General features: G+C 39.4%; 1 protein-coding gene across 2 annotated transcripts in view; it reads right to left on the bottom strand.

Moving 5' to 3' along the window:
• The window catches only part of Slc9a7 (solute carrier family 9 member A7), a 184,506-nt gene that overhangs the window by 47,432 nt on the left and 112,831 nt on the right, over nt 1-24,243 (bottom strand). For both annotated transcript variants that reach the window (XM_029559149.1, XM_029559150.1), the window contains exons 6-12: nt 17,267-17,372; nt 16,513-16,654; nt 14,793-14,898; nt 11,979-12,067; nt 11,776-11,889; nt 9,421-9,532; nt 8,583-8,736 (exon numbers count right to left, since the gene is read on the bottom strand). In XM_029559149.1, the coding sequence (XP_029415009.1) occupies nt 8,583-8,736; nt 9,421-9,532; nt 11,776-11,889; nt 11,979-12,067; nt 14,793-14,898; nt 16,513-16,654; nt 17,267-17,372 (823 nt within the window). The remainder of the gene's footprint in view (nt 1-8,582; nt 8,737-9,420; nt 9,533-11,775; nt 11,890-11,978; nt 12,068-14,792; nt 14,899-16,512; nt 16,655-17,266; nt 17,373-24,243) is intronic.

Raw genomic sequence — 24,243 nt, 5'->3', positions numbered from 1 at the left:
AATAGCTAGTTTGTATATTACATAAGGAACTCAGGGCTTTTCCCCACCTTTATTCCTTACATTATCTTATGGAGAATGTTATAAATTATCAGTTTAATAAGATTAATATCAGAGTGTTCTTACCAGCCCTTGAATGATCACATTACTACCCTATGGGGTATGAAGGTTACCTGTTCCTTTGGCTAGCTGGATGTGTCCTTTTACTGCCTCCCCACCCAATTTTCACTACCAATTTATGTGTGTACCTTGAAGTGGAGACTCCCAAGAGTATAACAGTCACCATGCCACCACAATGTGTTCATGACACATACAAGGATCATCTGTTGAAATAATTACATAACCCTTCTAATTTACCAAAATTATGTCCTCCGTGAATAACAACACTTACTCAAGAGACTAAGAAAAATATACAATTTATGTAATAACTAAAAGTTGAATATTTCCCATTTTTTTAAAGTATTAATCATAAAACACCAATTAAAAATATAAATTGGACTTATGGCAGCAGTAACTTGGCTTTGGATTTATAGTCATATTCATTTTTTCTTCATACACAGATTGAAGTTAGCTATGGTTAAGTTATCACCAGTAACTTCTAGTTATTTATGTAGAGCTCTGAGACCTACCTTGGTCCTATTTCTGAGTAGCTGCTTAACCACTCATCAGCAACTGAAGAAATAAGGAACAAGCAGGTTCTGATCCTACTGAGGACATAGGGGTCAAAAACACCATACTGAGCTGGGGGCATACACCTTTAATCCCAGCACTTGGGAGGCAGGGGATCTCTGTGAGACCAAGGTCAGCACAGTCTACATCGAGAGTCCCAGGCCAGCTGGGGCTACAAGGAGACCCCATCTCAAAAGACAAAAAACACCCTACCATACCATATCAGGGGATTTCTGAGTGAATTTAAAATAAGAACCTGGGTTACAGAAATGACTTGTTGCTACTAAGTGACATCATAAGCCACAAGCCTGAAAAACCAGTCTCATTACCTTATTTTGGAGGGAACTTCTTTCAATGTAATTTCTGTAAATGTCAGTTTCTACACTTACACAATTGCTACTTACACACATCTGACAAACTACAACAAGGTGACACCGTATGTGTTTTTTAAAAATAGTATACTTTGCTTCCTTGTGCTATCTAGGTAGAGCTGCACAGAAAGAAGAAGGACAGGAATAAAAGACAGGAGCAAAAATCCTAAAATGGAATTCAGATAAACAGTGAAGAAAAATCAGTAGTATAAACAGGTAGTTTAAAAACAAACAAAAAATGGTTATATAAAAAAAGAAACCTAACAAACCACTAGCTAGTCTGATTTAAAAAAAGGTATGATACACATTATCAGGAATGAAACACTAAAAAAAATCAGAAATAAACCAGCATATCTCACTGTAGAGGCCACAGGCATTTAAAGGACAACCATGGAGTGCTATGAACAACAGAGCCCAACAACTTATATGAAACTGACCAATTTAACAAACTACCACAATTTACCCAACATGAAATATATAATCTGAATAGCCTCATAACAACATAGATAAAACATTCCTACAGAAGAATTCCCTAGGCCAGAATGGTTGCTCAGGAGAATGCTACCAAAGGGTTAAAGAAAATAATGAACACCAGGTCTACAGACTCTCTTGCAGATAACGTAAGGGTGAGGAACATATCCCAATTCATGCTCTGAGGCCATATGAACTTCACCAAAACCAGACAGATGCAGTGCAAAAAGGAGAACTAGACACCATACCTCTTGTAAACACATCAAAATTCCTAACAAAGTATTTTGCTCACAGAGTTTATCAGTACATTAAATAGTACACCATAACCAAGTGAGGTTGTTTTCAGAAAGGTCAGATTGATTCAGCATTTGAGAGTTGGTCAATATAATTCACCAAAGTAAAGGGAAAAACAAGAAAAATCATATGATCCTTTCAATTTTTACAGAAAATGCATTTGACAAAATGCAATATGCCTGTCCAAGACAAAACCTCTTAGAAAACAAACATGAGGGCCAGCAGGATGGCTCAGCAGGTAAAGGCACTTGCCACCAAACCTGACAACCTGAGTTCAATCCCTAGGTCACATATGGTGGAAGAAAAGAACTGACTCCCACTAATTGTTATCTGGCCCTCCCAACATGGGTCATGGTACATGTACCCTGCCCCCAAATAAATAAAAATAATTTAAAAAATTAAACATGAAATAGAAATTTTCTTAACCTGATGCCAAGTCTACGAAAACCTTATAACCTAGTATGTTATCCAGTGATAAAGACTAAATATTTTCCTCTCAATATTAGGAACAAAACTAAAATGATGTCCACTCGCACTACTTTTATTAAACATAGTACTGAAATTCTTCCAGAGCAACAAGGCAAGAAAGCCAATGGCACAATGGTTGGAAAGGAAAACATAAAATTATCTCTATCTGCTTACTAACTATGCAGATAATGCAGGAAAATTCATCTATGTAGAAAATCCCAAAAGCTATAAAAACAGATCAAAAATAACTGCTAGAACCAATAAGTGAATTCAGAAAGATGACTGGATATAACCTAACAAACATATGCAGGATCTGTATGCTAAAATGACAAAATAGTGATGAAAGGAACCAAAGATGAACTAAAAAAAAAAAACTAAGAAACATACTATATTCAAGGATTGGAGGAAAAAACATAATGAAGACATTAATCTCCCTAAATTGATAGACAGGTTTGTTTTTAGTAAGATGAAAATCTCCAGAACGATTTTATTTATTTTATTTTATTCAGACAGGGTCTCTCTATGTAGCCTAGACTAGCCTTGAACTTCGGACTCAGCCTCCTGATTGCTGGGATTACAAGCATGCCTGGCCAGAGAAATAGAGACAAGGTTACTTTTAAATGTACATGGAACAGAACTAAAATACCCACAATTCTGGGAAAAAAAGAAGTGGGAGGAATCTCTCTGTTTGATGTGAAGACATATTGTATAACTATGGTTACCAAAACAGTATGGCATTATTGGAAAGACAGACACATAAATCAATGGAGCAGAGCAGAAGCTGACCCCCATGTATACAACTTGTCTTTCTGCTATTTCATACTGGAACAACTGGAAAGCCATAGACAAATAAGATGAACCCTCAAATTGCCTCTAAAAATTAATCAAGAATGACTCATAGACTTGACTGCAAATCATAAAACTAAAAACTGTCAAGGACATAACATAGAAGAAAGTTTTAAGGAATGTGGCATTGGTGATGAATTTTTATAGACATAACACTAAATATATGATAAAAACATCAATTACAATTCATCAAAATTAAAACTTCTACTCTACAAAAGACTCTCCTAAAAAGATTACAAGACAAATTGCAGACTGTGAGAAAATACACACAAACCATATTACCTGACCCGCCCCCAAAAAACCCGAATATCTAGAATAAAAGCATTTCAAAACTCAACAAACCCATCCAGTTAAAAAACAGATAAGAGACTTAGGCAGTCACAAAAGAAAACATATAACTGGCAAATAAATAATATTGAAGAGATATTCTACATCATTAGCCATGAAAGAGATGCAAATCAAGATCAGGATGAGGTATCCTCATACACTTATTAAAACAGCTAGAACGCAAAGCAGTGCTGGTGAAGTTGCCAGGAAACTTGATCCCTCACACACTTCTAGTGGCAATGTTAAAGGGTATAGCCACTCTGAAAAAACTGGCAGTTTCTTCGAAAACTAAAAACTTGCATCTCACCTAGCAGCCATGTTCTTGGACATGTATTTTAGACACATGAAAACTTACACTGATATAAAAATGTATCCATAAATAGCTTTATTTGCAATAGCCATAAATGCTGGTAGTGGTGGCTCATGCCTTAATTCTAGGACTCAGGAGACAGGGGCAAGTGGATCATTTTGATTCAAGGCCAGCCTGCTCTACATAGCATGTTCCAGGATAGCCACGGCTACCTAGTGAGATCCTGTCTCAAAACCAACAAACTGCAAACTACCCAAATGTCCCTCAAGGCATGAAGGTTAAACAAACCCTGGCATGTTCATGTCATGGAGTATTATTCAGATATAAAAAGGAACAAACTGTTGCCATATGCAACAGCCCATGTGGATCTCCAGGACATTATATTCAGTGGAGAGGGGGAAGTCAGTCTCAAAAGATCATATGCTATATGCTTCAGTTTTTAAACGGTTCTTAGCATGACAAAATTACAGACAGGAAACAAATTAGAGGTTGTCAGGGTAGGGACATGGGCAGGGAGTGGGTAAGGAGGTGAGTATGACATAAGGGATGAAACTAGGGACATCTTTGAACTGATGGAACAGTTCTGTACCTTGAATGCAGTGGTGCATACACAAACCTACATGGAACAAAAGGGCACAGAACTATGCACACATGAATTCATGTCAGCTCCTGGTTGTGCTACTGCACAACTCCCTAAGATGGAACCATTGCGGAAAACTGCACCAAGCATACACTGGACCTCTCAGTTCTATTCTTCCAACTTCCTATGAATCTATATCTATATGAAAAGAAAAATTATGCTGCATGTGTTTTATGCTCTGAAATTCTATGGCTCACACATGAAAGAAACTTGAATGAGGTTTCTCTAAATTTGTCAATTCCAGAAATTTCCATGACAAAGGCAATAAAGAATAGTAAAGAAAAGACTAAAAAGGAGGCAGATAAAAGTACAGATCAGGCTGAGTATCATTATCTGACATGCTGGAGACCATCTAGGTGTATCTCAGATTTCAAGTGCTCTTTTTTGGGATTTTAGAATAGGAACAGACTTTACCAGTTGAACATCCTTAATCTGAAATAGTCTAACATCTGAAGCTTATTTAGTATTATGGTGATGAAAAAGCTTTGGACTTCAGAATACTTCAGATTTCAGATCTTTTGAATAAGAATGCTCAACTTACATAGAAAATTATCAGACAGCTAATAAATAAAATTTTGTAATTTTTCATTTTTTGTGAATTTCATACATGAGCACACTGTATTTGCATCATTTCCATGCCTCCCTCTCACTCCTCTAATTCCTCCCTTTCCCCTCCACTCCCTCTCTAACTCATGGCCTCTTCTTCTATAATTAGCATTGTTACATATGTGAATTTTATGATTTTCTCACACTTGATATCATGAGCTTTTGAAATTTTTGAAAAATACTATATAACTTGTTGGGAGTTTGAAAAACTTTGAAATATAATTTATTTCTCATTCTGTACACAAAAATTCACTTCTGTGTATTCAGAAAATACTCATATTTACACTTGATTTTATACGACCAATTGAAAGTAGCTCCATAAATGATGTACACGTTCCAGGCCCCTCGTTATCTGCTGCTATTCCTCGGAATCATCTGGCCACCCAGTAGCTATCCTTGCTCTTCAGGGCCTGATTAATTCATATGCATTTTTGTGCTATTTTTAAGTCGTTTTCTGTTTTCCATTCCACTGAAAGTAGAGACTTGTTTGCACTTCCTTATGACCTTTTCAAGAAGTGTACCATTAAAATAGTCTAACACAGAGCTGAGTGTGTGGGCAGCTTTCTCTGAAGCACGTGATGCCTAAAGTTGGCTGGGAAGTGAGTGAGGCTGTTGAGCAGAACAGCAACAGTTCCTGCTTTAGGAGTCCTGTGTTGATCACTCACTATGTCCTAGTGTTTTATGGATTCCATCAGTCCTGCAGATCTAGAAGCCTTGCATCTGGGAAGTCAATCAACCCCAGATTGATAATATTAAGAAAAATTGCTTCTGTATTGAGCATGTAGACATCTTCCCTATCATTATTCCCCCAAACAATATGACATTGCAGCCATATTTATACTGCAGCAAATATCATTTAAGTTATTTAGAAACAATTCAAAGTATCCGTGATGGTGGGCATAGGTTCTGAGCAAATACCTTCCCATTTTATATAAGAGGCCGTAGCATAAGCAGGGTTTGTTATCTGCAGGGGGTCCAGGAACCAATCTGAGTGACGACTGTACTATACTAACATTTTCAATCAATTCTACATCCATGCACATATTCTGATGTTATAAGCATTCTGTGGGAAAGCAGATGAAGATTTAAGGAGGTTAGACAGCAGAGCTGTGGCTCAGTGGTACAATGTTCACCTAGCATGCTTGTGGCCTTGATTTCTACCACTAGAATAACAAAAGGAAAGTTCAAACACTTGTATTTGGTCCTAATTATTTGATGGTGGGTTAAGGATTTTAAATATCTTTGAAGTCTATGTTCTTACACAGTTTACTAGAATTCCTGGGAATGGTAGCAGATAATGAGGGGATTGAACCTTCTGGACCGTTTATACAATTTAGGGAGCTACATTGAACTGCTTATATAAAATCAGGTATAAATGTGAATACTCTCTGAATACATAAAAGTGGAGAGAGAGAGAGAGAGAGAGAGAGAGAGAGAGAGAGAGAGAATGTGTGTCCAGGCTCCAGCTGGCCTGTAACTTGATATGTAGACCAGGCTGGCCTCGATCTCACAGAAATACACCTGCCTTTGCCTTCCAAGTGCTGGGATTAAAGTCATGAACCACCACACCTGACCTATAAAAGTGAACTTTTATGAACAGACTGAGAAATTATAATAGATTTCAAAGTTTTCAAAAACTCTGGTAAATTTTACAGTTTTTTTCCCAAAAATTTAAAAAGCTCATGATAAATAACAAATATCAGAGTCTGAGAAAAATGTAAAATTTTATTAGCTGTCTGACAATTCTCTATACTAATTCAGCATCCTTATTCCAAAAATCTGCAGTCTGGCAGACAGTAACATTGCAGGTCACCTAATGCAAAAGATTCTTGGTTATGCACAAGATTAACCTCCTTTCTTGCCCTAATCCTACTACAAAGAGCAAAGTTGATACCATCTGATGTCTCAAGTTTAAAGCTACAAGACTATAGTTTCCTTCTTTGGGATTTTATTCTCAAGGATGTATTGATTTTTCTTGAAGCAATCCTTAGAATTCATGGCAGGAAGTTGAAGTTCTAATCACTCCTAATTTTATGACAGGAAAGCAGTCTTCAGCAAAGCAACCTTTCTTTGGATGGACAGCAGTGCAGGTATGCTGTGGACTATGGCAAGGTTGCCTGGGTTCCAATCCTACGTCACCCACTTAAAGTTCTGTGACCTTGGGCAAGGTTGTTCCTCTGTGACTCAGTTTCCCCAACTCTAAAATGAAGATCATAGCCTTATCTCCCTTATAGAAATGTTAGGAGCATCATCTTAATATACACGCATGGAAACATGAACGCCTGCAGCGCAAGCATTAGTGATGACGGAGATTGTCATCAATAAGCCTTGCCTGGATGAGCAGGCTGAGATACGCTAGGCCGGAAATGGTGCAGCTGGCAATGACCAATGACCAAGCCCAAGAATCCCTGCCTACCATCAGTATAAAAACACCATATACAAGTGGATATTTTCTCAAATTCCAGTTTTCTTGCCAACTCCAAGGCTGGCTGAGAGTCCTTGTTTGTTTTCTTTCCTCTGAGGTGTGTAGGAGCTTCAGCTGTCTCTGGCATTCTATACTCTAGAAGAAAAAAAGCTAAAAACCAACAGAGAAAGAAGTACTGCCACCTTGTGGTTTTTCAGCAAATGACTCCATAGGCCTTTGTGTTACCCAAGTGCTTCCTTGATGGGGTCACTACCACCCTGTGCAGACCTCAAACTGCAGCAGGTGACCAGAGCACCTCCAGGGACCCAGAGTGAAACACTTGGAGATAGAGGGCCCAGGATGTGATCTAGCAGAAGCCTTAATTTAATGCTGAGGAAAACTGAAACCCAAAGACATGAGGGGCCAGAGTTGAGTTGTGGGTCTCTGGACCCTTAACCATAGGGTGCGCACACTATGAAATTCAAATGCTCTTAATAAAAATCAAACTCAAGAGGCTGGGTATGGGGATGCATTCCTATAATCTCAGCACTTGGGAGGTAGAGGCAGAAGGATCAGGAGTTTAAGGTCATCCTTGACTACATAATAGTCAGTTCAAGGCCTTGTCTCAAAAAAATCCAACTCAGGTTAAGCATCCCTCAGTCCTAACAAAGCTGCAAAATCATAGGAAGGAGATGTCATGAGGCTGTTACAGATGGGGTTACATAGGAAATGCTATCTCTTTCGTGCACTCAAGCAAAATGAGGCACAACACAAATTTCTAAGAAAGCAAAACTCTACGTGCCTCTTGATTTTGGCCTGAGGAGCTTCTTCTTTGGGCCTTAGGTTTTATCACAAAGGAACATGGAACATGGAACACTGGATATTGTTCTCTCTTCCTACACCTTTAAGAGTTTGAATTCAGCCAGGTGTTGTGGTGCATACCTTTAATGCCAGCACTTGGGAGGCAGAAGAAGGCAGATCACTTGTGAGTTTGAGGCCGGCTTGGTCTACATAGTGAGTTCCAGGCCTGCCAGGGCTAGCCATATCCTAAATGTTACTGCCCTAGCAAGATCCGGGTCTCTCTAATTTCCAGTGAATACTGATAAGAGTTTTAATGTCAGTTTTAATTTTTAAAATATGATATATTTAGATATAACACTACCTTGGTTCCAAACTGACCTTATATTGAGCCATGACAACATGGGCGTCGTGCCTCCACCAATGATCCAGACAGTGAAGAAGACGATCAGGAGGGTGGTTGTGAACATCATCTGGCGGGCATAGGATGCTGTGTCACGAATGGCTAGTGCAAATGCCATTGCTCCTCTGAGGCCTGTGGGGACCAAAGAGGAAGATCTTCTTGTAATAAGGAGAACTAAAAATTTCTCCTCACAATCCACAGTCATGCATGGGGCTAAAAACTCTAGTCAGATGCTTTGAGAACCAGTCGATTCAAGAAGAACCACTTTTGAGGGGTGTGGACTTTGCTTTAAAGCTGTGTTACAAAATTCCAGCTATGGGGGAAAAACACAGCACTACTTTGTACAGTACATTTTAGAATACTAACCACTCTTACTATTTAAATGATTCTTTTGTTAGTGACCTAAAATAAAAAGAAATAAGTAATAACAAGGTCTCTAAGTCTGTAATCAGCTACTACACAGTCAACAAAAATGTAAAGCAAGGGCTAGGTATGAATATGTCAAATCTGTGGAAAACAGGGCAGACTTTTTCTTAGCAATGGGGGGGGGCAGATCCTCACAAAAGAGTGAAAAGACAGGGTGACCTACACCAGGGTTTTGTTTTGTTTTTGAGACAGGATCTCATGTAGCTCAGGCTGGCCTCAAGCTCACTATGCAACCAAGGATGGATGGCCTTGAACCCTGATCCTTCTGCCTTCCCTTTTCAACTCTGGGATTATAGCTGTGAACTACTATGCCCAGCTGATTATATTTTAACCATACTAGCATTGCTTGCTAAATAAAACTTATTTTCTTTCTTTCTTTATTTCTTTTACCTGAAAACATCATCATGTGCTGAAAATTCCAGCCAATCTTATGCCTTCTGCCCAAGTTGAGGAAGAAGGAGAGAGGGTAGATGTGCGCAGCTCTGCCCAGGAAGATGGCAACCTGAATACCAGGCGGAGGTTAAGGGCCCAACAAGTTTTCAGAATGGCACTTTCACAAACACTCTGGTTGGTCAGAGAAGTTTAGGAATGCTGTGATCCAGAGAGTTGTCCAAAGAAGTCAGACTGCCTAGTTTCCTCCCTAGAACAATCTCACAGCAACAAAATGGGAGTCATTTGGCCAACTTTCTCACCTCCTGGTTCATAGAGATAATTTCTAGCTTATTAAATATGCTGCTGTAACTTCTGAACTGAACTGAACTGGTGTTGTCCAATTCCTCAACCTCTCTAAAACTGAATCCATAAATAAGCTACAGTACCATGGCAGGGGTGAGGGTCAGAAAAAGTATAGTGTGTTGGATAGTACTGGAAGAAAAAGGGAAAAAGGAAAATAATGCCGGAGTCAAAGTATAGAAAATTTGCTAGGGAAGAGCTCACAAACTTCACTTGCAAGCAAACATCATGGAGTCTGAAAATTAAAAATGGGGAACTCTCAAGTAGTCATACCACAAAGAGACGTTCACTCACACAAATCAACCCTAGGAGATTTCTCTGCCTATGTGGTTTAAAAGTCCTTTGGAGATCTAAGAAGTGGAAAAGGAAAATTGTGGAAATGGAGCTCTACTGTGAGAAGCAAAGAATTCGGGAAACCAGTCATCTGTCACTTGACAAGTTTATACAGCACCCAACAGAAAGGGCCGCACAGTCTGCTGGTCAGAGAAGGAAACCCCTGTGGGATCCAGGGAACAGGGTGTTTCCGTTCCAGCAATGCCAGCTGCAGGAGCTACAGCTGCTTCAGACAGAAGCCAGGGCCAAACTATCTTCTACTTCCTGCAAGGAAGAACATAAACTGTTTTTCTGGTTTTCTTTCTTCCTCTCCTTTTTTTGGTTTTGTTTTTAACAAAAGGAAACAAGTAGTGCTTATAAAGCATATTCTATTCCAGAGATGAAAGAAAATTCCTCAAGTGGTCAGCAACCTTCAGGATTCCCAGAGGACCTGGATTGTGGCTCAATCCTCAATAGGCCCTGATCTGTAACCAAGGCCTGACTCTCACTATCTCTCCCAGGATGCCGTGCTAGAAATACAAATCAGAACAGCATGCCAGGTCTGACTAAAGGAAAGACCAATCCCTCCATTCTGAGCTGTTCATCTGGTGAGTGTGTGAATCTACCAGGTGAGACCCTAACTAGGATTCCAGCATTATCTAACAGTTAGGAAGTCCCCTATCTGACCAGGGGACTGTGCAGAGTTTTCAGCATCAGTCTCTGTCTCTCATTCTCTCCCGCCTTCTCTCCCGCCTTCTCTCCCGCCTTCTCTCCCTCCCTCCCTCCTTCCTTTCCTCCATTTTAGACAAGATTCTAAGAGCTAAGGATTCCCACAAGGCCTCAGAAAAGGAAAAAAAAAGCAAATGTCCAGCAATAGGGACAAGATCTTGAAATCAAGCCCTAGAAAAATTCACTTCAATGAAAAGAGCGGTATTTAAGGCCAAATTAACAAATCCTCAGCCACTAAGCCAAGCACCCAGTGTCCCCTTTCAAACACTGCACTCCCAACACCAGAGCAAAGAACCAGATGTTGTTCCATTTCCTCCTTCCTTCTCCTTTTTCCTTCCTTCTCTTTCTCCCTCCCTCCCATCATCCTTCTCTCCCTTCATGTCAATTTTTCATTTGTCTTTTTCTTCTCCTTTCTCCCTCCTTCTTTCCTTTCTTTTTCTAGAAAAACAAAAGTCTTTCCTTGCATGCTCCACAGCAGCAGGTCAGCTGGGGTGAAAGCATGGCCACTGCCCACACATACTCCTAGGCAGCATGGGGATGGGCTGCCTATAGGATGTGCAGCTGACAGCAAGAGGAATAGAACCTTTCCATCACCAAAACCAGGGAACCTCCAGGATTGGAGTTTACATGGCAATGAAATGTCAAAAATAATTCTGGAGACTGACATGGTTGTTGACTTTGAGATTTACCCAGGAAGAAGCTCTATAAAGCAAATGACCCTGCCAAGCATTAGCTTAAAACAGAAAGGCCATCGTACACAGAAAATGCAGGAATAAATGCCAATCCTTGAAATCAAATACTTTAGGAAATACTTTAGGCTTTAGGAAGCACCACAAAAATATCCTGAGCTAGAGCTGGCCCAGTTGCCCATTCAAAACAGAAATAGTAATAAAAGAATTCTTATTAGTGGCAGTATAGCTTCCCCAGCAAGGGCTGCCTCTCCGTGTAGAAAGTGAAGTGAAAAAAGGATACAAAAGCGCCAATGATGAAAATGGGGCTGAAAACGTGCTTCTGGAAGGTGAACAGCGCCAGGCCCATGTAGGAGAAGATGAAGTTCTCTGCCAGGAAGTGTAATACCTCAAAAAGCTGCACAGAGAAAGAAAAAGGAGGGTGTACCCTGCGCCCTGCCTTCCCCTGTTACCTGGCAGCACATTGGTGCCAACATCCTCTCTTACCTGCTTGGTTCGACTTCTTGATTCTACTGACAGATTATTGTAGGTGTAATGAGCTTGTGTGATTCCACAGAAAAGGACAGCTACAACACCTGTCAAGAGATTTAAAAAAAAATTTTTTTCTTGTATTTATTTTAAATTTCTGTGTATGAGTATTTTGCTTGCATGTAGGTAGGTGAACCACGTGCATGCAATGCCTGCAGAAGCCAGAAGAGGGAGCCGGATTCCCTGGAACTGGAGTTAAGGATGGTTATTAGCTGCCATGTAGGTGCTGGGAACTGAACCTGGGTCCTCTGCAAGAGGAGCCAGTGCTCTTACCTGCTGAGTCATCTCTCTAGCCCCAAGAGCTTTTTTTTTTTAGTTTTTTAAAGTATTTTTACACATTTTTTAAATTTAATAACCACATGATTAGAAGCAGCGTTTCATTACAGCTTTAACATATGCAATAACAATTTCCAGAGCAAAGATACATCTCTTAAAAAAGTAGCTGTGAATTTTTAGGTTCACAGTTGAATTAATACAGTTATACAATACTGAACTCAGTATAAACCCTGTAAGACAAAAAATTGAATGAGTTTTTAATCTTTGAAAAAGATCTCCATTTCATTAAAATATACTTTTTCCTACAGAAAGACTCATTTTTAATGCTACTAACACTTAGATGTTTGCACATGCATCTCTAATCTCTATGTATCTGATTATTACTAGTCACAGTCAGTTATACTCGGATCCTTGACACCTCAGTATGGATAAACAGTCATCAGGTAGATTTCAATGGTAATGTTTATCACCTCTACTAGTTAACATGAAGAAAGATTTATGCTTCCTCCTCAAATATAACTCTTTTTTTTATTTGTTGATTTTTTGGTGTGTATATCATACAGAACATCCCAAACAATCTTATTCATCAATATAACCACTTCCAAAATTGCACCCTCCCATAGCTCTCCCACCTCCACTGGAGCCCATATACTCTGTCATCCCTGTTACATCGCCCCCAGCCATTCCCCAGTGCTTGTCCATCTGCTGAATCTAGTCAGCCTATGTTTTAGGAAGATCAGCTGTTCCACATCTAGCAGCAATCAGTTGTCAATATTCCTTTAGATAAGATTGGGGTCTGCTGTTCATTTTCCCAGTTCTATGCTGGATTACTGTCTGGGAGTCTATTGGGCCACTCTGGCCAACAACTCAAAGGAAGGTATCTCCTGTCTGGCATTGTTTCTTGTTATGTAGCCTTGAGCTATACATATTAATCAGTGGAAAAGAAGTAAGCGAACAAACAAACAACAACAATAAAACCCTATTGAAACAAAAAGTTAAGGCAAGCAATTAGGGCATTGTCTTCTTTCCTCTAAACTCTTGCTCTATTTTTCATCTGTACTTGGCATATAGCACTCATTCCCTCAAAGAGTCTGTGAGGACTCACCATCCACTCTTGTCAGATTCCTCTCCTGTTTTTAGAATAAATGCACTTAGTTTAAAAGCAATGTTTTACATTTTTGAGTCCAGGCTTCAGAAGAAAATAGATTTATCCAAGCCCTAGTGGTTTACATTTCTGGTTAAGTATTCTGCTGTACATGGTAAGTGACACACCTGAGAGCATACATTTAATGAAAACTCAAATTTTAAAGATGGGCATTTTGTGATGCTGTATATAAAGATACAGTGTAGTATTTTGAAAACATGATGTAAGTACTTCTTACATGCATTGTACATAGTAATTGTACTTGAGTTTTACAAAGGAAATTTTAAGGCATTTTTATTTTATTTTTAAAAATATTTTATTATTTTTATTTTACGTTTATAAGGGTATTGCCTGCATGTGTGTAAGTACACTGTGTCATGCAGTGCTCGAGGCAGTCAGAAGTGAGCATCAGATCCACTGGAACTGGAGTTACCATGGTTGTTAGACATCATATGGGTGCTGGGAACAGACCCCAGGTCCTCTGCAAGAGCAGTCAGTGCTCTTAAGTGCTGAGCCATTTCTCCAGCCCCCTCAGCCATTTTTTAAAACAAGAGAATTCAAGGAAATAAAATCACACCATGCTAATATTTCAGGTTGAGAATCTCCAATCTGAAAATATGAAATGCTATACTGCTCCAAAATTGAAAAGTTTTTGAGCACTGATATGATACCCTAACTGGAAAATTTCACACCTGACTTGATGTGATAGGTCAAAATCAAAATACAGGTGTGCAACATAGTTTACTCAATGTCCCCAAGAAGAAAAGACCTTCCCAGACACTTGAGCTATAGTATATAACATCTGTTTCATGCATAAAAGTAGTAAAAATACTATATAAAAATTTCAGGCTCTGTATATAAGGTATATCATGAAATAAATGAATTTCACATTCATCTTACTGTATATATGACAGGATTCCAAGATCCAAAAAAAGTTGAAATCTAACACAATTTTGGTCACAAGCATTTCAAATAAGGGCTACTCAACCTGTATATGAAACAAACAAGGATTAAGCAGACCAGTGAACATCTGTGTTCAGCCTCATCTGAGTAGATGTGAAATTGCCTTTAAGGGCCAACATTTTCTGATTGCTGCTGTTTGTAAAATAACAAGCAATATAGGGGAGGATACAGATGAAATCTGAACCTATACACCTAACCTACATTATAATTACAGTGAGTATGCAAAAACCCAAGTTTGGAAGGGTAATGAACTTTAGCCTTAATAAAACAAGACGTTTTTGGAAACTAGATGTTTCATTAAGACAGGCTCTAGCCATACTTAGCAATCTGCCCTATGGGTAATGTCTCTCGTTCCTATAGCCCCTACTGTAGTAGAACAGGAAACCTACCTGTAAACCCACAGGCTTCTGCCAAGAGAAACGTGCTCCAGGACATCAGGAAGAAAAGTGCCGTCTCCAGCAGGGGGAAGCAGTGCAGCTTGGTAAACTTGGTCACGTCAGCACATTGTTAAGGACAGCAACTCTAGGCGCTGGCAGCAGGAACAGGAAGATCCCCATTCTATCAGCCTGCCCCCTCTCTGAGGGCCAACCTTTCCCTGCTTTGGGGGCCCTAAAGCGTACCCCTCATTTTAATGTTGCTGTGTTGGAATGGACCTAGGCCCTTAAGCATATTACTCAACCTTATCCACAACCCAAGCATATTTTTTTCAATAAAGATTAAGCATTCCAGAGGCTGGGGGTGTAGCTAAAGTGGTAAGCACTTGCCTAGTGTGTTTGAGGCTCTGGTTTTAATCAACCCACCACCATACAAAAATAAAAGTTAAAGTTTCCAGTAGAATAGAGGTTACCAGGGCCACAGGAATGGGAAGTTATCATTGAATGGGCACAGAGCTTCTGTCTAAGATGGGAACAGGTATAGTAGGGGTGGCTGTATGACACTGTGAACACACAGTGGTGGGGTCTCTTTTGAGAACAGTGGAGATCCCTCTCCTACCACTGCCATTCAACACATGGCCAATGCAGAACCAACTCACAAATAAATTCATTGAGCAATATCAATCTCTGGGTACCAAGGCCTTTAAACAAAGCTATCACAATTTGTTCTGTCCAACACAGGTGATGCTAGCTACATGTAGCTGCTCGACATTTAAAATGCAGTTAGTCATGACTGAGATTTTGCAAAGAGCACAAGACATGTATTGTAAAGACTAGAATAAAAACTGAGTAATTAAACTCTCATCAATAATTTTTCTAGATTATCTATATTGATTGAATGTTGAAGTGATATGGTTTAAATGTTAGCAATACCCACCAAAGAGGTCTGATGAACTTGGGGGATTCTACACATGTGTAGAGGGACTATCTCCTCTTTCCACATTTTTCTTTTTTGGTTGATTGTCTTAAACTAAGTATCATACCATCCTTAGCTCATGAAAGGCTGCTGTACAGTAACTCCCACTAATGACTTCCAGCTAGTTATGGCTACCTTAATGTCCCTCAACAGCGGACAGCACCAGCAGCCTGGGGATAAAGTATTACCCAACCAGTAGTCTCTGGTTCCCAGCCTCTTCTGGGATTCTCAGTTCCCTTCATCCCCTATAACTGATGTTCCTACCATTCAAAAGAAAGGAGGAGAAGAAGCAACGGGCAAGGACAAAGAAAATCTACAGTTACATTCCCAATCTTTTAAAAAATCATTTAGTGTACTTTACTACATTTAACTGATTCTGTTCTCCTTTATTCACAATCTTTTTAAACAGAATACCTTTTATTTATTCTTTGACAATTTCATCCATGTAAACAGTGCATCTTGCTCATATGCACCCCCACCTCCCTCACTCCCACTCCTCCAGACACCCCCAATACATCTCCTTCTCCCCTTCATTACTTACTTTTTTGTATCCCACTAAGTCCAATTTCCAACTCTTGCTCTCAAACTCTTGGTTATGGGCCCCACCACTGTGCCTGACCCATCTGATGAAGTACCACACTGCAGTAGAACAATCGATTTAAGTTTCTGATCTGAAAGGAAGATCTGAGAACTTTCTCTTTAAAAATGTAATGTTGTATATGTGTACCCAGGGAGGGGCCAAAACTACAAAAAGGATATTAGAGCAGTCACAACACCAGTTACAGCTCCCATGGTAAAAGAGCCACTAAATATACCTAGAAAAATGCCAACTGACTTAAAAAAGGCAGCGGCATCAAAGGCATGCGTGTTTAGCCCTGCTGGCTGATAGGCAACAATGGACCTGGAGTTTAAAAGGGGAGGGGGGGAGAATGAGAGAGAGTGTTAAAAAAAAAAACACCTGTTTACATCATAGTACACTAAGTAGCCCCCACCCTCTCACTACCTCATTTTCCATGGTTTCCGTTACCTGAGGTCAAGCACAGTGTAAAAACATCCAGTGGAAGATTCCCGAAATAAACCATTCATAGGTTTTAAACTGCATACTGTTCTCAACAGCATGATGAAATCTCAAACCATCCAGCTGGATTCTGCCCATGACATGAATTGTTGCTTTGTTCAACGTATGTATGTATAGGAGAAACCATACAAATTTGGCTCAGTACTATCTCTGGGTGTCTTAAACCATATCCCTAGAGGATGAAGGAAGCCCACTATAATTGAAAATACCAACAAACACAGATATACTCTAAGAAACACTGCCCAGGGCAAATACACAATTTAAAATACAGCCACCACAATGTGCTGACATCAGCATTCTGATTACTGCTGAGCAGACAAAGCAGGACAACTTTATCAACAAAGCTGGTAAATCTCATTTAGAAAAAGGCCCTATCCAGTATTTCACATTTTAAAGACAAACCTCCAAACTAGATCCAGAAACACTGTTACTTACGAGGAGAGTACAATGGCAACAGCATCATTCAGGACGCTCTCTCCAAACAGCAGCGCATAAAGATCCACGTCTGCATGCAATTCATTAAAAATTGCCAGCACAGTCACTGAAAAGTAGACCCAAAGCATAGAAATTAGTTTTGGTTTCTGCCCTTAAACCACTGCTTCCATATTTACAGAGGCAATTTGTACAATTAGGTGGGACAAGAAGGCTTGATGGAAAGCAAGGTAGTCAAAGAGCGAAAATGGCAGCTTTCGAATCTGACTGAGGGCTAATGTGACCACTGGGTCCGGTGACCTTGCATCCAAGTACTTTGCTCTCCACCCTAATCCCACCACACTCTGAAAATACCTTACAGAGAATTTTTTAAATCTCTTTTGGTGCATTGGAATGTGTTTGAAAACAGAAACCCCATTTTGCTGACCCCTATTCTCTCCAAACCCAGCATAGAATCAGGGCAGAGAGAAGACTATGACCAAGGCTTGTGAAACAAGATTGTCTTTGTCAATGATAGACTATCTATAATAATACTTGTTGGGTTGGGGTAGGGGTACGGGGATATGACAGTGTCTCTTATGTAGCCCCAGCTGGCCTTGAACTCACTCTGCAGCCCAAGCTGGCCTGGAACTTACAATCCTCCCACCCCACCCATAATCACACTCCTCACAGATTTCACATTTCTTCAGCATTTTAAACTATCTTCAGATCATTTTCAAACTTTCAACCTCTAAACACCTTTATATCCTAAAAACTATGCCCCCAACGCTGATATTTACAGTAGTGAATAAAGTAAGAAAAATAAAATATCTGTTCATTTAAAATGAATAGCTACCCATTGTACATAACATGAAATATTTTTTAATATTTTATTGAATTTTTTTAGAATTTCAATGTATTTTGATCATATTCAAACCCCCTCCCCTATCTGTACCCCCTTGAATTCCCTGTCCCCTGCCTAGTTTCATGTCCTCTATTACTATTTTTTTAAGACCTACTGAGCACAATTCATGTCTGCAAATGCCCTTTGGTGTGAGGCCATCCCCTGGAGCCTGGTTAACCTATCCAGCATTACAGCCTTAAAGAAACTGACTCCCCATCTCCAAGTAGCTAACACTTGTCAATAGTTCCTCAGCTGGGGTTGGGGCTTCTTATCTCCCCCACCCATCATGTTGGAATTTTGTCTGGCTTGAGTTTATGAAGGTATTTTACATGTTGGCATAATTGCTGTGAATTCCTATGAGTTACTGCCCTGCTGTCTGGAAAACACTGTTTCTTTGTATTCATTTACCACCTCTGGCTCTTACAATCTTTCCATCCTCTCTTCTGCAAGGATCCCTGAACCTTGGGAGGCAAGGATTTAACACAGGTGTCCCATTCAGGACTAAGCAATCTGCAATCTCGTATTCTCTGCATGTTGACCAGCTGATGAATTTTTTTTAAGACTACAATTTTGAAAATAAAAACCGAGACAAGAACCACTATTTTACATTTTTGTAAACTGTTTTTAATGCTTGGAACAGAAGGCTACTTCTCATATGCATTTCTCCATCTAAGGGACAGAGAATATCATATCACTGTGCAGCTTCTGGAAAACCCCACAGCACATGAGGGAGAGATGAGAGTAAAAAGGACAAGGAACGTATTACTTTTATTATAAAATCAGACTTGATCTGATAGGTCCCTGTAAAGGTTTTGGTGACCCCCGGGTCAGGTACCCCAGACCACACATGGTCAATTACTGCTCCAAAGCAGCGTTTCTCAACCTCAGCTATGCTGGCATCTGGGGTCAGATAATGGCCTTGTGAGAGGTGGCCTATGTACCATATGACAATTAGCTATATCTCTGGCCTCTATCAGCAGAAGAAAGTGGAGAGGCACACACATGCAGCCAGTTTACCTCCAAGGGGCAAGTGAGGTGCCAGTGAAACCCAAAGGTAGTGTGGTAGAAAGATGAAGTACCTAGATGCCTGGTTAGAACAGGAGCCATGGCACCAAGCCACAAAACGGACTCAAGATAAACATCTATTTGTTTAAGCTGGTATGAGCCAAGCTTTTCTGGTATTTGTAGCCAAAAGCACACTAATGATATAATTAGAACACAAGAGCAAATGCTTTGTTTAGTGAGCTATTATAAGCAAGTCAATTTTCTTTCGATCTCCTAGTTCAAGAATTTGCTAGCCCCTCTCATGTGTCCCATCCCAAACTCAAGCCCCATTCACTCAAAAGCAACAATTATGTGAATTTTATACGGATCATTTTTTTTTTGCCTTTCTTTATAAGCACCCAGGTGCACAATCCTATGCTTCCTGTTTTCTCTTTGCTTCCTGTGTGTGGATGAAAATGTGATGAGCCAGTTACCTGCTCTTGTTACCATGCCTTCCTCATCATTAATGGACTCTATTCCTCTGGAATCATAAGCTAAAATAAACCCTTTCTTCCTTCAATTCCCTTTAGTCATGGAATTTTATCACAGCAATGGAAAAATAACACATTTAGTTTTACATGGACTATTAAATATGGCCATTTCCCCAGTACTTTTCCCTTTTTATTCAGCCTAGCCCTCCAGCCCATGGGATGGTGCCACCCACTTTCAAGACATGGATAACCCCCTTTATTTAATCCCCATTGGAAACAATCTCACAGATAACCTCAAAGGTGTTCCTCATTAATCCCCCAGGTGTTTCTTAATCCAATCAAGTGGACATCTGAAGTAAATCATCACATTTGGAAAAGTGAAGAATTAGACTACAGTACTTTGAAGAGTTTTTCTGATTTTTAAGTATGGTTTGCCTAAAATACTATAGTTGCCAATAATAAAAACAATACATAATTAATTATCAATGACAATAAAGGATGTCACGCCTCATAACAATAGATATTTATATACAACTGGTCTGAATCTTAGCTCCTCTTTTTCCCTACTATCACCTTATAAAGCAGGATGGAAACTCTGTAGTGCCTCCTCTCCTGAGCAAGTCTATGCCTGACCACAGTGAGTAATGTGCCGGCAGCAACAAAAAGAGGATGGTATAGGGATGACAGACTGGGATAGTAGCTTCTAAAGGAAGGGATTTGCTATGGTTTGAATAAAATTTGAGTGCCCCTGAAACATTCACATAAAAATGGTTGGTCCTCTGGGTGGTGGTATCAGGAGATGCTGTGAACCTTTGGACAGGTGGAGCCTAGTGGTGAGTACTCAGGTCACTGAAGGTGTACCCTCAAAGAGAATTGTGGGACCCTGGTCTCTCTCTGTTTCTGAGCTCCTGGCTTGAGATATGACCACTTACTGAAGCATGTACTCATACTATTGCCATTCTGTATACTTATCAGAGCCCAAACCAATAGGACCTGACCTTCAACCTGAACCTCCAATTCTGTGAGCTAAACAAACCATTTTTCTTTATTAGTTACTTGCCTCAAGCATTTCACTGTAGTGATTACAGTCAGCAAAGCTGACTAATACAGAATTCAACTGACTGCCCTATCACAGCAGGATCCTCTGAAAAAAAATCACAGAATAGCTGACATAGGAAGAAGGCTAAAATCCTGTATCTGTTCATTCAACAGACTTTTCTTGAACACATTACCTGTATATGAAAGACAACATTTGTGAATGCTCACTATAAATCAGCAATATCATGATGTACAAAACGGGTTTAATCCAAAAAGCTATGGGAGCAGATCACTAAAGGGTCTAGGAAGAGTGACCAGGCAAATGGCATAATGGAACCAAGTCTGAAAAGATGAGCAACTGAGTGGTGCATCTAGAGAATTAGTCTTGGATAACACAGATCACAGAGTTAAAACCGATAATGCTGATTGACTCTAGGAGGACAAAAATAACAGTATTAAAATTAGGGGAATCGGAGCTAGAAGTGTAGCTCAATGGTAGAGCACATGCTTAGCATGCCCTGAGTTTGATTACTCACACCCTTCCCCTATGGATAAATGCACACACAAATCAAAACTAGAGAAACCATCTCATAAGGATTCACAGGAAGAAATAGCAACCATCCTCTCTGGAAGCTGTCTATAAATACACCACAAGGTGGAATGTTATATTTTCTTTCTTTAATGGTGGGATCCATTTAAAATGGCCATCCAAAAAAATGGCATAGGCTTCCATGACACCAACCACAAATGGAAAGGGCTCTTGGTAACAGAGAAGCTTGAATGACCCCACATATATAGTGTCATCTTCAATGGGAAAAGCAAAGACTGATGTCTTATAACTTCAGTCAAGTGTAATCAATTCTTATTTTTTTTCCTATCAGTGAATGTCACTCCATATACCAATACCAGAAATTTTGTTTGATGACAGGAACAATAAGTCAATCTGATCTTGTGATTCCCCTTAAAACCAAGCTCTTGCTCAATGAGCCATAATCATCTGTTGGTCATTTATCAAAAGAGAGCTTACAGTTGTAAATATGTATATTTTGTTGCTCAGAAACATCTCTCAATGCTCCTAACTTAGACCATGAGTAGCCAACAAACAGGTGAATGTGGTAACTCACATCTGTAACTTCAGCACTAGGGAGGCTGAGGCAGGAGGACGGTCACCAGTCTGAGGTCAGCCTGTGCTACACAGTGAGTTCTAGGCCATCCTGGGCTACAGTGAGACCTTGTCTCAAAAACCAAATCAAACAAACAAGTTAGCACAGCTGGCCTAGTTCCAATTAGGCCCACCAATACTTTATGCTTTTGACTTCACTGATTCTGAGCCCCCGTGCTCCTCCTTAGTTACTTGCTTTCAGTTGACTTTTAAAATCACTAATTTCAGGATTCATACAACTAAACTACGTAGTATTAGTACCCCACTAGCTTTTCTGTAGATAACATCTCTGATATGTGAGTCACAATAATAGTAACCTAAGTAACAACTTCAAGGCCATTTTTGTTGATACCACCAACTCTTCACCTGGTTTTGTGCAGGTGTCTGATAGGTCACCATTTGACATCAAGAAGCCAAAACCTCTTCCCTCACATCATATTAGCACTACCATTTTCTGATCCTGTATCCCATGAAGAGCCATGAGGACTGATTGCACATGTGTAGACCACTGATTACTTTACCTCCTGTCACCTTTCCCCATGCCTTAAATCATCCTGTTTCATTATCCCATAAATAGCCCCAAACCCTATCCTCAGAAAAAGGATTTGATACTTGGCTCTCTCACCTTCACTCTGAGCTGCCTGGTTTGAATAAACCTTCTGTTTTGCAAAATGTGTAGTTTCAGGGATTGATTGAAATATTGCACTACAGGCAAATGGGCCTGGTTCAGTACCACCCTCTAACTCTGAAACTCTGATAGTTTCGATCTCTTTTATGACTCAAGTTTTCAAACAGCAGATTTTCAGGGTAAAACACTTTTAATTTGCAAAAACATTTTACATTTCAAAAGATTTCCATTAAAAAAGCAGTTAAAGTTAATACCTTGATGTCTAGCAAGTTTAAACTTTTAATTTTCTAGAACTTTCATTTATACAAAACTCTTACTGTGCCACTCTTCATAGGCCAAATAAAAATGATGCAGCATGGTAATGCCTTCCATTATTTTCAACCACAGAATGGACACATTAAAGGGATGTAAACAATTACGCAGATAATCTGAGAAAATAGGTCTCTGTATCCAGTTAAGTGAATCAACATTAAGAGCTTTGAAAACAACGTCAGTAATCTTTGTCACACTCATCTCCCTTTACTTGTTGCTTGTACTACTAAGAAGCTAATAATAAAGCTATACACAAACACAATTAGTAATATATTTTCAGACAGGTTAAATGCTTTTCTCAGGCTTGTGAACGATCTATTTCTCAATAAGATCTCCTCTGGAGAGAGTCATGGACAGCTTAGTATTGAAATAACAAAGCTACTTTTCAGACTGCTATTTAGAAACATGCTTGAGTAGTGATGATCTATTATTTATCTTTTAAACAAACATGAGGAAAACAGAAATCTCTGCCTGTGTCAGACATGCACAGAGGCCAAGAGAATCAGCAGATGTTATGCTCAATGCTTTACATGTGTGGCTGCGTTTAATTCTCACAATAGCCTTAGGAAACAGGAACCATTATTTCTACTTTACAGATGAGGAATCGGATGGAAGAAGAGAAAGTGGACACAAGGCAGCTGATCAGGGACTAATCCAGCTAGAGCTTAACCCAAGGCCTATGGCTCCCCATCTCACCTTCTGTTCACAAAGTAGGGTGCTTCAACCATCAAAACTTTCAATATTAATTTACTTATAATGTCTGTGATAATATTCAGAAGTATAAAAGGTCAATGTGTTTTGGAACATTAAAATTCTTCAGAACTACACAATTGTCTAGCACTATATTGTTTAATGTGGTGGCCACTAGTCACATGTAGTCATTTAATTTAAATTGTTTAGTACTAAATGAAATCTAAAACTCATTTAGTTGCAGTAACCCACATTTCAAGGACTCATCAGCAGCCAGTGACCAGTGGCTGCCATAATAGACTGAGCAGATTATAAAACATTCTATCTTTGCAGAAAAATCTGTGGAATAATAATGATTTAAGGATCCCTAAGAGGCATAGTCAAGTGAAAACTATTACTATCTTCAAGATTATTACCATCTAAAATATTAGAGGGTGTTTTACACATTGAGAAGACTTTTCTATCTCCATTATTAGGACAAGACCAGGCTTTTCTCCATAAATTAATTTCTAAGATATACAGTCAGTCCTCAGTATCTGAAGAAAATTTAGTTCTAGGACCCCTCACATGTACACCAAAATCCATAGATGTCTAAGTGTTTTATATACAATGGAATTGTATTTGTATAGAACCTATGTGTATCCTGTTGCACTTGAAAACATCTCTAAATTGCTTTTAACAGGTAATAACAATGTAAATGCTATGCAAGCAGTTGTTATATTGTATTGTTTAGGGAATAAGGGCATAAAAATCTACATTACATGTTCAGTAGAGACAGAGTTATTAAAACTG

Source organism: Nannospalax galili, unplaced genomic scaffold (genome assembly GCF_000622305.1).
Source record: "Nannospalax galili isolate Female #2095 unplaced genomic scaffold, S.galili_v1.0 scaffold129, whole genome shotgun sequence".
In the NCBI taxonomy this organism is placed as follows: domain Eukaryota; kingdom Metazoa; phylum Chordata; class Mammalia; order Rodentia; family Spalacidae; genus Nannospalax; species Nannospalax galili.
The sequence above is the reverse complement of the archived record's forward strand: the minus strand, read 5'-3'. Positions and strand labels throughout refer to the sequence as shown.